The following is a 15,777-nucleotide window of genomic DNA, read 5'->3' on the forward strand; positions in this document are numbered from 1 at the left end:
TTTTATTAGACTTTCATTTTGAGCTCTTCTAACGGGTAGAAGCTGACTGCAATGAGAAACTCCGGTAATTATCTTTGTCGTTTGTTATTATAAGTTTAATCTGAGGAGTCTTAAATTCTTGCCCAGCAGAACATCTCTCATACAACCCCTTAGATTCTGTTCAGCCTCAGTGAGGAAGCAGTCAGGGTTTCTCTCTTCATGTCGGGGAGTGAATCATTGATGAGGATCGATGACTGCAGGTTCACCGTGTTTTCACTCTAATCCTCCCGGTGAGTTTCACCGTCTGATATCTGCAGTCAGACCTCAGCGAGTGCCGGGTTAAAAGCTTAATGGAAGAACTAAATCACTGATAAAAGTTTAATGAGCTGCCCGAGGCGAATCCTGAGGGCTGGAAACCGCCGTACAGCTTTATATGTTTCATACAGGAGCATTTTACCGATGCAGAGACAAGGGGAGAAGGAAATAGATTTACTACTTCCAAAAAACTGAGTGTGAGAGGAATAAAAAGCAGCCAATCTGAGCCCAACAACTTCATCTGCAACAGGCAGAATATTTTGGTTTTTGTAACTTGAACTGTAAGCATGCGTATTTGTATTGTCTTAAGTTTGACTTATATGAATGAATAGCTGATAGATCTGTTTCAAATATAAAACTGTAACTATAATAGACACACCTTTCTCTGCTGTTAGGCCGTTATGTCTGCACATTGAACTGGAGTTAGTTATAAAATTAGCTCCTCGATGTTCTGAATCCAGAAAGAGCACTGATTGAAATTGTGGGATACACATTTAATAAATAACAAACAAATGTGTTAATTGTTTTGCCAACTCATCATACTGTTGTGTGTTTTTGTGGACTGTACCAAATAAGAGAAATAATACATTTTAAAAGTGACACATTAGTTTTACAGTTCTGGGAAATTCTAATAATTTTCTTGGACATTTCCTTTAAACCGCTGTCAATACCAAAAGAAAACCATCACCCTATAAAACTGAAGAAGTGTTTGAAGATTATTTATTTATATTTATTATTTAGTGGTAGAAACTGAACATCCCTGAACCAGGCTGCAGTTACATTATACAACCACAGGGGGACAGCAGGACGTCAAATATTTGTCTCTGCATTTCTTTAAAGCTTTTTCTCAAATGTAATTTCCCAATCTTTGTTTATGCTTTAAAAAAACAAACAGAAAAAGCATCACGTACATATTTTCACAAGCAGAGTACAATACTTCTGAGATTGCGTTCTGTTTGCAGCAGTGTGCGTACCCTCTCTGTCTGTCTGTCTGTCTGTCTGTCTGTCTGTCTGTCTGTCTGTCTGTCTGTCCGTCTCTCTTTTACTCACGCAGCTGTTTTGGGGTCGTGACCCGATGACGGTGCCACTCAGGCTGCGTGCGATGCGCCGCAGGTTCGATGCGCTGTAGCTTTCGTCTTCACCTGCCGGCTGAAGGGATGAGGTCAAAGGTCAGTGCGGAAAATCATGTTGATAAACTTCATTTTTTTAACGCATTCTTAAGCTCCTGGAATCAAAGCCCCTTAAATGTAGTTCTGCAAAAAGACTTGAAAATGGCAACAGGAGGAAATAAAACACCATGTTATTAATATTCTTCCTCATCAAACTTGGCGCCTACATTACCCACAATGCAACACCAACAGTAAACATACTAAGCTTAAAAAAAATGAAAAGTATTTTTTTTTAAGTTTCAGATTCTTTAGTTTGAGGATTTGCTACTTTTCTGTTTCCTTAAAATGCAACGTGAATACCTTTCAAGCCGTGAAATTGCATCCCAGGAAACATCTGTTAAATAATTATCAGAGCACACACACACACACACCTTATGAGTTGCAGCTGGGGATCTGTAGGCGTATTTCTCAATCTCAGCTGTCGGTGTTTTGGATCGTCCTGATCCTGACAGCATTCTCCTCACACCTACACACACACACACACACACTTTATTATATTCATTATAAACACAGCTGCAGGACTAACAGTGGAAGCAGTGTAACAAAGCAGCACTGCGGGTTGAATGTTAAAGCTCCACACACCCACTACAATCCAGCTGTACTCCTTCTCATTGTTTCCTACCTGACTGGTTGTTGGTTGGCTGAGGGCTGAGTCCTCTGCTGCCCCGGTGCATGCTGGGAGCCATCAGACTGGCCTGGTACAGCGAGTCCAGCTCCGACAGCTCCTCGTCTCCGGCTCTTCCACCTAATGCATTCTGGGAGCCGTAGTATCTATTAACGTTCTCCGCCCATCGCTCCACAGGCAGGGCCGCTCTGTAGTCCTGGCTGGGGGGAGGTGGGGGGACGTTGGAGGGGGAGTCTGGTGGCAAGTAAAGGGACGAGCTGATTGGGGGAGAATCTATGACATCAGAGGGGGGTAAGCAGGACCAGCTCCTGGTGGGTAGGGAGGGTGGGGGAACATGGGGCACGGCCTGGGGATTAAATTGGGCCGACATTATCAGACACCTTTCGTGGGTACCACCAGGTGAAGGGGGAAAGGCCTGTGCTGGAGTCCACTGGGCGGGAAGCTCCACCTCCTCAGGTTGAGGGGGTGGAGCCACATCTCCCAGGTGGACAGATCCGGTGTTGGAGAGGGATTTCCGAAAGAGAGAGCAGGGGCCTCCAGTCCCTCGTTCCTCCGTGGATGTAGTGATGGAGGCAGGGTCCGACATCGGACTCTGCTTCGGGGGAAGGGGCTTAACAAGGCAGGGAGGCGGGGCCGGTTGGTCCAGACTGGCAGCTGATTGGTCGCTTTCGGTTAGAAGTATTTGGAGCGGGAGAGGCTTTTCACTGCAGAGAGATAGAAATAGGGCGGGTTAATTTTGTTTATTTCAATATATAGATAGTAACTCAAGTAATCTCTTATGCTGTAAACAAGGCCAGGTTGCAAATATAAATATATAAATGTTTGGCGATAATGTATGTCACTTTGGACATTCAAATAGCTATTTGAATCTGAGCGAGATAAAGGGTGGGTGATGAAGTGAGCGCGTGTGTGTGTGTTGGCCTGCAGTATGTTTGGAACAGATGGTGTCATTCGAGAGCTCTGGCTGGTTGTGTGTGTGTGTGTGTGTGTGAGAGAGTCTTGACAATCTCCCACCATGGCACACACTCTGAATAAAACGGAATAAACTCTAAAGTCCTTTCAGCGCCCCCTACAGGCCGCCACGTTTATATAGTGCTGCAGGGATTACATAACTCTGGTCCAGCCCTGAAGGCAGCATCTCCCTGGTCCCCTCCGCAAATAAAATAATGGGATTCTTTTATTTATTGGTGATTATTAAAATTAAGGAATAAGATCTGTAGAAAACAAACGTTTATTGGGATAATTTCAACTTTATACAACCAGTTTTGTGATTGTTGAAATAGAATGTACCATTCTGCTGAAATGGAACTACAGTACGGTGTATTCACATCACCACCACTAAGCTAAAGGTGGTTAATGTTTGTATTTGTATTAATAAACAATTTCTTGCCACAGAGTTTAGTTTCTGCAATACTGTAAAACAAAATGGAAAAAGGGAACCAGGAAGATGCTGCCTTCAGGGCCAGACTAAAAAGATGAATCCTCACTGCAGCACGCTATGCTCCTCCTGATTGTCTGAGACTACAGGCGGTACCTGGGCGGTTCCTTCTCCTGCTGCTGCTGCTGCTGCTGTATGCGCTGCTGCATGCTGCGCCCTCTCCTCATGCAGCGCTGCAGCCGGCTGTGGCTACTTGCTCCGGCATCAGACGCCGCCAGCTGCAGTTTGGCTGCGGCCGCGTCACATGACAACAGAAAATACAGAAAGAAAAAAAAAAAAAAAAGAGAAGAATGAATAAATAAGGACAAAAAGAAAAAGGATGCAAAAAATATAACGTGTTATGATGAATTCATGCAAAAATCTTAAAAAGCAAATATACACCCGACAGAAAATCAGCTCACATGATGGTGGTGTGTGTGTGTGTGTGTGTGTGTGTGTGTGTGTGTGTGTGTAGGATCAATAGCTGTAGATCTGAGTGATGAAATGGTGAAAATATATTCAGACAAACGTTAATTAAACAAACTTTTGACCCCGCTGTGGCCATTACTTTCACACGGTGAGTGGTCCACTGATTACCAGATTTCTTAAAGTAAAAAGGATAAAACGAGAGCCAAGTTGTAAAAAACAGGAACTTTTACTTCATTTTCTTTTTAAAAGAGAGACACAGCTTCTCAGGCTCGACTCACTGCTCTGCTGCTCCTCCAAAAGTTTGTTCAACTTTAAATATTTGAGACTTTTCCCTCATTAAGCTGTTAACGATTTGACAGTGTTTTTTCATCAGTTTTCATCACTTTTGAATCAGTGTGTGTGTGTGTGTGTGTGTGTGTGTGTGTGTATGTCTCTCCTGCTGGTTACCATTAGCAACAAAGCAGAGGGTTGGTGGGCGGGGGTGCGGTGACCTCATTCACAGTGTGATTATTTGGTATGAGATACTGAGTGTGAGTGTGTGAGTGTATGCGTGTATATGTGTGTGTGTGTGTGTGTGTGTGTGTGTGTGTGTGTGTGTGTGTGTGTGTGTGTGTGTGTGTGTGTGTGCGTCTACGAAGAACTTACAGACGGCCTCGTTGACGGCCGTCAGCGCTGCAGCAACCTCGCCCGCCTGCTCCAGACGCACCGTCTGATCCAGCAGAAGCTCCGCCTCCGACACACACCTCTCAACAAAATCACCTTTACCTGCACACACACGAACACAGTTACATATATAGTTATTTTGCATGCACACATGTCAGAAATGCGGTTTTCAACCTCTCAATTATGGATTTCATACATTTTAATTCTGATATTAAACGCTTTAAAACATCCAACAACATAATGTGACGTTTAGAGCAACCACTGCAGCACACACACACACACGCTGAAATATATGCGTTGTCATTCTGTCTTTTGTCTGTCGGCCTTTTTAGATGCTCAATAGGGAACATTCCTGCTGTCCAACACACACACACACACACACACACACACACACACACACACACACACACACACACACACACACACACACACACACACACACACACACACACACACACACACACACACACACACACACACACACACACACACACACACACACACACACACACACACACACACACACACACACACACACACACACACACACACACACACACACACACACACACACATTTCCCATGCTTCCGCTTCTATTTCAAAAACAGCTGTTCTTTATCTCCAGTATCGCTCGCTCTCTCTCGCTGAGATTGTGTTTATTATTTCGTAACTCTAATTCTAAAAATGGCTAATGCGTGTGTACCCTGGATCTGCAGTTGGTCCAGGTCCAGGTACTTGCTGGGTCTGGGGTTGAATCCGAGCGCCGCCTCCTTCTCTTTCTCCTGCTTCCGCTGCTGATCCTCCTCCCTGGCTCTCCTCTGCACCTCCTCCTGTAGCTCGTCCAGCTCACTGCGGCCTGCAGGGGGCGCTGCTTCAAATACATTTACACGCATAAAGTCATCACTGTGGACTACTGTAACAACAGCATTGCCACATACAAATATTTCTCACTCTTCCTGCTCCTTCAATAAAAAACTTTGGCTGTGCATGTTCGTTTTTCTAAGGACTCAACTACAACGACTTTATTGGAGCTAAAGTTAGCTCACTTGGCACTTTGGCATTGTTAAAAAGCCGCTTTCTACTGTGGCTTTTTTAAACAGCAACTCGTTTTATAGGTGCAAGAGCTGGTGATAAAGTTGAGTTTGCATTACCAGCTGTTTAAACATGCAGTAAATCCGGATTCTACTGAAAGCAAAGCTCAATTTAGTCAGGTAAAACACTTCAAATTTAAACAGTGCAGTTGTGCAACATAAACATGCATGGGAAGTAAATGGATGTAAATGAACTTTTATACAGAAAGTCAATAGGATGCACAAAGAGGTGTGAGGATCGTACCGAGGCTCCCCCTGGCGGAGGAGGTGTGCTCCTGCAGCAGAGCTCCACTGCTCTTTGACCGGATGTTCTTCCATGACGGTCCTGAAGAGGAGGAGGAAGAGGAGGGAGGCTTCTTCATGGCACACTCCCTGAAAACAAAAGACAGAGAGAGAGGATATTAGTATTAAAGAAATATTAGGGATGCTCATTTAATCAATTATCAATCAATCGGACATCGGCAGGATTCAGATCAGGCCTCAACCTGAAATGAGACGGCAATTTAAAACTTCCTCATGAAGTCTTGCTTAAATAAACGCTGAGAAAATTGTATGGCACTTATTGTTGGATGGTTCTTTGAAATGTTTGTATATGGGGTACCGAAATATTTTGTAAAATAGTTTTAAGGATTATTTCCTCACCGGTCTCCCAGGTGGAGGTCCAGGCTGACGGGGCTGCTGCTGTTCCTCTCACTGCTTTCATAGCCGCTCTCCATCCTCTGGATCAGTCTCGGGGGAGGAGGAGGGGGAGGAGGAGGAAGTCCTTCTGCGCCTCCTCTGTGGAAGTTTGAGACGGAGTGGGGGAGAGTCCTTGCCTTCCTCCCTTCCTCCTCCACTGGAGCTCCAGAGTCGGGCAGGGGGGCTCCCAGCGGACTATACCCTGCCTGCCTGCGCCTCTCACGGTTGAAGATGCTGTCGATGTTTAGCGCCTCCCTGCGGGGCCTCCACCTCCCCGACCCTCCGGAGCCATCGGACTCCCAGGGGTTGGTTGAGGAGCAGGGGGCTGGGGGGTGGTTGTTAGAGGAGGAGGAGGAGGAGGAGGACGAGGCGATGGTGGCTGGTAAAGAGGAAGAGGACGAGGAGGAGAGGGGGCGGCTGTGGATGATGTTGCTCATCGTCTCCTTGAATTCTCGGAGGCGACTGGTGGAGGAGGAGAAGGAGGAGGAAGTTTTGGGGGGGGGACGAGGAGCCTGTTGCTCCTTTAATGTCTCTCCTGGTGGGGGGAGAGGAAAGTGAGTGGATGAGGAGAAGAGGTATATAAAGATAAGAGAAGAAGAAAGGAGGAAAACAAAGAGGTGGAATTTGGGAGAAGAGGAAGTGAGAACGAGAAAATAAATTAAATTGCATAAAAATTGAAACAAAAATAGAGAGAACATAAGAAACGTGATGGGGGGTTTAATGAAAAATGATTAAATATGGGCGAAAACAAGAAATAATAAAAGCAAAACTAGCTTTTCTCACAAAGCAGCATTTAATGTTTAAATATTAGCAAAAAGGAAAGGCTTAATACTTTATTACAGCCTCACTAAAAGTTCTACAGCAAGTTCGTACTTTTATAGGATAAACCAGTTTGTTTGTTAAGCTGTAAAAAAAATAAAATACTACCGTAGTCAAAATGAAACCTATTATTAATATAATATTATTTTCCTCTGTTCAAATCTTACTATCCATTTCTTGACTTTAATATATGATGTTTACACTTATATAAGTCCAATGTTAGTTAGCTGCTAGTCTTTTACAGCTTCTAAAATAACGACATTTACAGCTAAACTAAATTCCTATGTTTTTGTGGTGAAGTTATGTGGACAAATGTTTGTCACATTCTTCCATTATTGAGCGATAGCACGGTACACTCTCCAATATGAGCCAAAAGTGTTTTCCTGTAAACACGTGAACTCTGAAAACAGAGTCTCTGCAAAACTCTACGATACCCAGAACAACAGTTTGATCATTTTCTGACCTAAAGTGTGTGTGGGTGTGTTGGGTGTGGATGAAAGGCCATAATGCTTTGGGAAAAAAAACAAGCAAGCATGTTCACAAAATGGATTTGGACTATGACTTGGTGGACAGAAATTGACGGGGCTTCATGGTAGACTTACATTGAAGAATTTCAAGGCTGCAGCAATTAAAAACAAATGTTGCCCCGGTTAGAAATGTATAATAGATTCCAGGTTGAAAAATACACAAGTTACGCTTCAATAGATCTTGGCCCCTTCGCTCTTTAACCCCGTCCCCCGATTAGCCCCCTGCCTACCCTCGCTGTGGTACCCGGCCGACGAGGCTTCGTTGTCGGGTTTAGATCGACGGTGGCGGCTAGAGCTCCGCCTCCTATCCCCGGCCCCGCCTCCCTTCCTCAGAGACTGGTGCTGCTCGCTGTCCGCCACGGGGCCTTAGTAACGAGAAGCATGGCAATGGATGTTTACAGTCAATCATGCAACAGAATGAGCGGAGAGGAGACGAATGGCAGAGCGCGATTGGCTGTGCAGCAAATACAAATAAACTTGGCAAATCCAAAGTGTAAATGAATGAATTAAAATGAATGGATGCATATACCTCCCATAATTGTAAGTGTGAGTTCTAGATTAATGATTTGGTTTATTAAATGTTAGTTTCTTTAAGTCCAAGGAGATATCTTTACATTTGAATGAAAAGCTTAAAAAAACTCAACTTAAAATGGGATTTACTTATTGGCAATCAAACTACTTCAGATTCTGAACTCAAAAATATTTAGTTTTTGCCTGAAAAATAATCGAATGATTATCAAAAATGAGCAAATAATGTCCTGTACTAATAGTTAATGTGCAGGGACCCACCTAGGGTCTCCAGGCTGCAGAGCGAGGCGTGCAGGGGTCCGGGTGGGGGGCTCTCGATGATGGTTCCCTGGGAGTCGGAGGAGAAGTGAGAGACCAGGGACTCATGGTGCGAGACGGAGGGCTGTCGACACGAATAGCTCTCAGTCGACGAGTCGGTTCGAGTGTCGCTGGAGATCGACTGCTCACGGCCTGAGGAGGGTGGGGTCAAGGGGGAGAGGGTTAGTAAACAAGTGGGGGCGTCAGCGATGTGTTCACATACACACACATAAATATGCATCACATCAGACTAGCGATGTCACAGTAGCTGAAATTACTATCAATACTGGCAACATTCTAAAGTTGTAATTTAATTTCACCAACACTGATTTCAGATCGAGCCTGAACACACCATAGTGTTAGTCTATAGAGTAATGCAGAAATGAGTCCTGAAACCCTGACATGACTCAGCTGTTTAGCACTTCCGGTTTTCCTCCTATGAATTGATTCGTCAGTAAACATCCCACTGGTGAATTTGAAAATGGCTAACAGAAAGCTAAAGACTACAATACATCACTCTGGCGAACATTAGTCTCCACTAGCTTAGCTGTGGCGATGTCATGTCATGTAATTTTTTCTAAAATAAAGCAAAATCCAACGTCAGAATCTCATTGGCTTTTTGTGGAGGGAACCAGGGAGATGTTCACTTTAGGGTACAAGACTAAGTTTTGTAGAATTTTGGAAATTGGAATCTGTTCTGATGACATTCCTGATATCCATTATCTGGCTATGTTGGCAGTAGCTGTCTTTCAGTTACCTCAGTCTTGTCTGTCATAGTGCAACTACGACTACAACAAGTGCTACCGTTTCCGGTTTAGTTACCTGAACGTTTGCTGTTGTGCTACTACTACGACTCCTAGCTGTGTTGTAGTTACCCGAGTCCTCGCTGTCGTAGCCGGCCTTGTTGAGGTGGCGGAGGTCGAGGCGCGAGGGAAGATCCTGGACGGACACCGGCGTGCCCCGCGGGTCGGCGTACAGCAGAAGCAGGGGCTGGTAGTGGCCCTTAATGCAGCGGGAAACCACGTCCTTCCACTTGGGGCCAATCTGCACAGAGCGACAATAACATGCAGCACAGGATGAATCAAAAAGCTGAGGGGAATGCAAAGAAATGTAGGAAGTTTCAAACTATTCATTGCAGCTCTTACATTTTCAGGTAAATGTTAAAAGTTGTCAACAACAATTTTGATAAAACATATGTTTTGCTTTTACAGCTTTTAAAATCTCAATTAATTCTTTGAATTTAGGGTATTTATAACCAATTTCAGATATTCACTGAACATAATTAGATTCAGAAGGATTCTAAGTCAACAAACATTCAGGAGCTCGGCCCTACTACTGTCACATGTTTAGAAATAGCTGACATCCTCATTTATATAAAGAGCTTTCCACATAAAGAATCAGGAAAAGTATAGCTGGTGAATGTACCAGCTGGAGTAATAATGTCCAGAAAACAGCTCAGCAGTTCAAACAGTAAACGTGTGATGGCTGTTTAGAAGGGGAAAAAAAAAGAGTTGTCTTCCTGCTTTCTGTCTGTGAGCGTAACAGCAGTCCTCCCAAATTGTTATTCCAACCTTTCCTCTATTTCCTCACCTAAAAAAAAAGTCCCCGATCACCTTCAGATCTGCTCCGATCTAACAGGACGTCCCAAATTTCAAAAAACGCCGTCAACCGTGTGTGAAAATGTGTGCGTTTGGAAGAGAAAGAAAGAGATGTGTGAGCAAAAGTGTCGTGCCTGTGGTCTGTGTTTGTGTGTGTGTGTGTGTGTGTGTGTGTGTGTGTGTGTGTGTGTGTGCTCTGACCACACCCTCTGTCCCGTCCAGCTGGACTGATCAACAATAGGGGGATATCCTTGTTTTCACAACCAGTTGGAAAGGGACATGGAGGGAGTGAGGGAGTGGGATATCTCATTCCACCAATATTTTTAGAGGGAAGGATTAATATTTTTTTAAATGTAAAATAGAAGAGGGGAAGGAAGTAAAGAAAGGAGGAAAGAGTGATGTGTGAGGATGGACAAGAAGAAACAGAGATATGACTGCAGCATATGAGGGTATTTCCTTTCCTTAAAACGCACAAACAGCCCCGCCTAAAGTCGAATGAGTTTTCTGAGAGTCTGGCATCTGAGATGTTTTAAGACATTACCGCTTTCGTCCACAAGGGTTTGATTAGGCTTTATATTCCCTTTGCATGACTGAACATACCTCCTTGACGTGTGCATCATCAAAGTACATCCATCGGCGGATCTTGGTCTGGAAGAAGAAGGTGGAGTAATGTTTCCCGTAGTAGCACACCATGCCGACCAGGTAGAGCTCCGACTGACGGGCCTTCTCCTCCGTCACCCGGTAAAACAACTGCAGAGAGAGCAAGGGTTCAGTGAAGCATATTTCAAATCTTGTTTCTATTCACGGTTGAAAAGATTTTCTTTTAAATGCTTAGGAAAGAACGTTTATTTCACTATATGTTGATGACTGATGTAGGGCTTATGATAAAGTCCTTTTTAAGCCATCTTTATTTCAATTCAGATCCTGGTCACTCCTCCTTCCCCACTCTCACTAGTCCACTTCCACCTTTTCCCTACTCCTCTCACCTCCTCCCTCTTTCCTCATTTATGTTGTCCCAGTACATGGAATACATTCAATACTCGTACTGTGTGTGTGTGTGTGTGTGTGTGTGTGTGTGTGTGTGTGTGTGTGTGTGTGTGTGTGTGTGTGTGTGTGTGTGTGTGTGTGTGTGTGTGTGTGTGTGAGAGAAGTCCTCCATACATCTCCGAGGTGCAGGCAGGTCCCCAGGGTGTGGATAACATCCTCGGCCAGGTCAGACTGCTCCGAGTCCCAAACCAGGCCGATGGTGATGATCTCCGGACTGTTGAGGAGAACCCGGGCAATCCGGAGCTGCTGGCCACATGCACTCTGAGGAGGAGGAGGAGGAGGAGGAGGAGGAGGAGGAGGAGCAACATTTAGTGACTGTGAAGAGTAATGCTTGGGTGTTTATTGCAGTGTTTTTGATGTGGCGTTTCTTACAGGACAGCTGCGCAGGTCTCCCATGCTGGCGTTACGCAGCAGCTCCCCAAACATACCGGGAGTCGCTTTCTCCCTCGACTCCAACATCTTCACTGCCTGGTTACTGAGGAGGGGGAGAAGAGGGGCCGCGAGGAAAGGATGGAGAATGGAGGAAAGAGGTGGAAAAAGAAGGGAAGAGGATGATGAAGAGGGAAGGAGGTGGAAAGGAGAGGAGGGAGGTGGTGAAAGGAGAGATGTGATTTTCATAGCTTAAGTTTATGTCGCTTTTGAATCATTCATTCAAATCACAGAAAGAAGCCACAGCTCTTGACATTGCAGTGGCAAAACATTGTAACACCTCCTCCCTCTTTCTGGTTCGGTTGCACAATGGTTGACGCACTTCCTGTGTGTTTACAACACGCTAATCTGAAGAACAGTTACAATTATACACAAACACAAATCACAGTGTGTGTGTGTGTGTGTGTGTGTGTGTGTGTGTGTGTGTGTGTGTGTGTGTGTGTGTGTGTGTGTGTGTGTGTGTGTGTGTGTAGATGAAGGGAGCAATTAGTGGGTTGCCTTGGGGACCCTGAAATGTAACCTAGCGACAGGAATATGTGTGTGTAGCCTCAACTTACCTCTTCTGAGATGAAAGCCACACACACACACACACACACACTTACCACAGGGAGGTGGTGGAGATGTAGTGGACCATCTGAATGAAGGGCAGAGGATCTGAAGACGCTCCACAGTTGCTGCACACACACTGACACACACACACACATAACGTTAACGTCACATCTGGAGTTGAACTTGAAACAGTGCTCTTACATCAAAATCATTATGGAAAAGAAAAGAGATGAAGATAGAGATCTAACAGTAATATATCTCTGAAATAAAATGAATGGGTAATGATGCAATGGTTGGTTAACCTGTCTCCGTCTCACCTGTTCATAAAGCGTCATGGCAAACTTCTGGTGGGGGATGCAGTGTCGGGCGGTGCAGATGTCTTCTTTTGTCTCGTCTGAGATGTGGAAGTGAATCCTCATCAAGATGTTCTCCTGTAGGAACCGAAACATTCATTCTGGTTAAAACATAACACCTTCAAATACCTGAGGTTACAGTCAGGGGGGAATATCTTTTGGTCAAAAGTTTGCAGGTCAAGCACATGCATTAGGAGCACAACCCTTAGGTGAATACACCCCTGAGTTATTTTGAAGTGTGTGATCTTACAAAGCACTCTGCAGCGTCGTCCATGATGCCCAGCTGAAACCTCTGCTCGTCCTGGAAGGTCTTGGCAAGCGCACTGCGAAGAGCGTCCGACGGTAACACTTTCTCGCTGCTGTACTGAAACTGGGCAAAGATGCTCTAAAGACACATACATAGGGACAGAGAGAGTTAGAGACAGGACGCTCCTGGATCACTTTCAGGGGTCTAAAGGACTCTCACCTTCAGAGCGCAGAAAATGCACGAGTCTTCCATGCACTTGTGAGTGGTGAGCTGACGGAAACTACGTCTGAAGATATCGAGGTGCCACAGAACCTGAAACAAACAATATGAAATAGACAATGGAATAAAGATTCAAAGGCTGTATAGACATATGCCAAACAGCTACAGCATCATTCAGGAAATATAAATTGGAGATACTATCATGCAAATGTATGTCTTGGTGCTTTAATCATCACCGCCGCAGGAGGAAATACAAAGTCCAAACTATTTTCCTACAGCAGTGATCACCTCTACGTGCCAAGATCTGATCCCAAAATCTCAGCAGAGAAACAGCAGGAAATAAAGACGTCCACGTTAAAAAAACCTGATTTGATCGCCTGAAAAACTCTCAAAATGAAAATTAACAGGCCGTTCAATCTGGAAATTTAAGCCAGAGCAAATCAAGAAAGGTTTCTAAGAAAGAGTCCACATTCTTTAAATGCTCAGCTCTGCAGAGAGTAGTAGAGACTGAAAGCAGAAATCTGAGACCTTAAAATACGAAAAATCGGAATGCTGCTCTGACTTAATATGACATGTTTTCATCAGAACAGCTACCAGCCAATCAGCTGTCAGCAAGCCAACCCACGACCATAGCCGGCCAATCGGAGAGAAGTTTAGTTTTGTGACCTGAGGACGAACAGGAGTGTGTTAGAGCGAAAGGAGCTGTCAAAAACACAAGACATAAGACGTGTGTGTTGTGTGTGTGTGTGACAAGGCATGATGTTGCATGTGTCAGAGAACAGATGTCACAATGTTCCTCTCACTCTATGAGGTCTTTATTCAAATATACTGAAAGATATTATTTGATATGATAAATGTTTTAAATACTCCATTAGGGTTTCTTCAGGGTTCACCAAGTTTAATTTAAGAGCACTTCATACCTTGTAATACCCAATAACATGAAATGTTATGCCAGCTTTATGGATGAAAGTCTGATGGAGAATCTGACTTTGAATTTTGGATGAAACGAGCAATTAATGCATTTAGAAAAAGGCAGATTCATTGATAAGATTGATCAAATCTTAACTTGGCTGAACTGAATTCAATGTTTTTTTTGTGTAGATAACCTCGATATTTTGTCACAAATATGATTGAGAGAAGTTTTTGCCCCTTTTACATTCCTGATCTATTTTCATAGTTTCGTCCATCAGTCATCTAAACCTATTTTAATGAAATAAAGTTAAGGATCTGATCCCAAAAGTGACCGTACAATGCTGTGGACACATTAGAATGTTCTCATAGCTGCAACTATTTAAAAACCTTCTTTGAAGCATCATTTATTTGCAAAAATAATGTGGGGATCAGATGTAATGCACACCCTAAAAACTCACATTAACACTTAAAATAAGGAACTGAGAATTCATTTCTTCATTCAAAATTTCAGCGCTTTCAAGATATTTTAGATTTGTATTGTTTGCCTCTACAGTGCCTTATTTTTCTCAAGCTGAGCAGTCAGACGTTACATAACAGGATCAGTAACCCACAATCCGCAAATTATTATTTCACATTTTCACGCTTGATAAACTTGCAGTGTTTCATTCAGAATTTATTTATTCTGTTTCTCTCCGATAAACCCAGATTATTTAGACTTCTGGCTCCAGCTTCTAAGAACAATACTTCCTGTAAACCCTCTCCTGCTGAGAGACAGGAATCCAGACAGGGAGGAATTTTTCATCTCTTTATTTATGAGAAGGGTTTAAAAAAAAGAGCCAGGAAGAAACAGAGACTGAGTAAAGAACCGTTTCTTCTCCATATGACAGAAGGTGTGTCGGATAAGGAGCAGTGAGGTGTGAATGTGGCGAGACCTCAGTGCAGGACACTGTGGTGTCAGCACTTTGGGTGCGTTTGTTTTCTCCTTCCTGACCCCCCAACCGGGTCCAATATGTTGCTTTGTTCCTGCAGGTGAAAACCCTCAGTACCACACAAATACTGAACACTAAATCTGCAGTTATTAGTTGATTATAGTTTATAAAAAGAAAGAAGTTCAACAAAAATCCTGTTACAGTTTTCACAGCCCGCGGTTTTCTTCTGTCTCATATTAAAGTTTACTGTGATTTGAGACAATAAAGTACAAAAGATTCTCGGCCAAATCCGATATATTTGGGTGTTTTTAGATAGTTTTTGGTGTCTTTTGTTCCCCTTTTGAGTCAGGAAGAAAAACAACTTTTAAAGTCATTAAGCATTTCAGGACGAAGCAGCAACAGCAGCCCAGGATCAGAGTTACATTTTTTCCCTCAAGTGTTTTTTGCTCTCAGAGAGCAGCAGGAAGGATGAGGAAGATGAAGTTGTGTAAGCAGCTGCTTGTTACCACGATCATCATCTTCTCCTTCATTTTGTTTTCATCAAATGTCGGAACTGCTGAGCCTCCTCACCCTCTGCTCCACTCACCCTGCAGCCTCACATCTTTCTCATCATTTTGGTTTTGACGAATGGAAACTGTGATGGGTGCCAACGGAGAGGGTGGGGGGGAGCAGGAGGAAGTCCTTACGGTACACTGGGCTCAGAGGGTGGGGGGTTCAGATCCTGCTGATACCTGAGAATGAGTCACCTCTAAATGTACACTGTGTTTCATTGGTTAATCCCCGTAAAATCCTTCAAAAACTGTGTGGAGACTGGGATTCTCAAAGTTTTCTACCTCTGTCGCATTCTTACAGTGTTCCTAATATGATTTCAGTTTATTTTTTACTGGATTAAAAACGTTTCAGAGCCAACTCGGATATAAGAACTCATTTCCTCTTGTTTTTCTTCTTTTTTTTTTA

The 15,777-nt window shown here is 43.8% G+C and overlaps 1 protein-coding gene across 4 annotated transcripts in view; it reads right to left on the reverse strand.

Annotated features, from left to right (window-relative positions):
• Nucleotides 1-15,777, reverse strand: part of LOC134858623 (inactive ubiquitin carboxyl-terminal hydrolase 54-like) — a 32,610-nt gene that overhangs the window by 4,317 nt on the left and 12,516 nt on the right. For 2 of the 4 annotated variants that reach the window (XM_063874600.1, XM_063874601.1), the window contains exons 3-20: nucleotides 12,980-13,072; nucleotides 12,764-12,898; nucleotides 12,478-12,591; nucleotides 12,214-12,296; nucleotides 11,555-11,657; nucleotides 11,297-11,443; nucleotides 10,736-10,885; nucleotides 9,413-9,581; nucleotides 8,502-8,690; nucleotides 7,943-8,077; nucleotides 6,331-6,901; nucleotides 5,933-6,060; nucleotides 5,301-5,468; nucleotides 4,580-4,699; nucleotides 3,623-3,755; nucleotides 2,086-2,792; nucleotides 1,835-1,929; nucleotides 1,345-1,443 (exon numbers count right to left, since the gene is read on the reverse strand). In XM_063874600.1, the coding sequence (XP_063730670.1) occupies nucleotides 1,345-1,443; nucleotides 1,835-1,929; nucleotides 2,086-2,792; nucleotides 3,623-3,755; nucleotides 4,580-4,699; nucleotides 5,301-5,468; nucleotides 5,933-6,060; nucleotides 6,331-6,901; nucleotides 7,943-8,077; nucleotides 8,502-8,690; nucleotides 9,413-9,581; nucleotides 10,736-10,885; nucleotides 11,297-11,443; nucleotides 11,555-11,657; nucleotides 12,214-12,296; nucleotides 12,478-12,591; nucleotides 12,764-12,898; nucleotides 12,980-13,072 (3,339 nt within the window). The remainder of the gene's footprint in view (nucleotides 1-1,344; nucleotides 1,444-1,834; nucleotides 1,930-2,085; nucleotides 2,793-3,622; nucleotides 3,756-4,579; nucleotides 4,700-5,300; nucleotides 5,469-5,932; nucleotides 6,061-6,330; nucleotides 6,902-7,942; nucleotides 8,078-8,501; nucleotides 8,691-9,412; nucleotides 9,582-10,735; nucleotides 10,886-11,296; nucleotides 11,444-11,554; nucleotides 11,658-12,213; nucleotides 12,297-12,477; nucleotides 12,592-12,763; nucleotides 12,899-12,979; nucleotides 13,073-15,777) is intronic. The other 2 variants (XM_063874603.1, XM_063874604.1) reach the window with 2 other exon arrangements.

This window comes from Eleginops maclovinus, chromosome 22 (genome assembly GCF_036324505.1).
Source record: "Eleginops maclovinus isolate JMC-PN-2008 ecotype Puerto Natales chromosome 22, JC_Emac_rtc_rv5, whole genome shotgun sequence".
Taxonomy (NCBI): domain Eukaryota; kingdom Metazoa; phylum Chordata; class Actinopteri; order Perciformes; family Eleginopidae; genus Eleginops; species Eleginops maclovinus.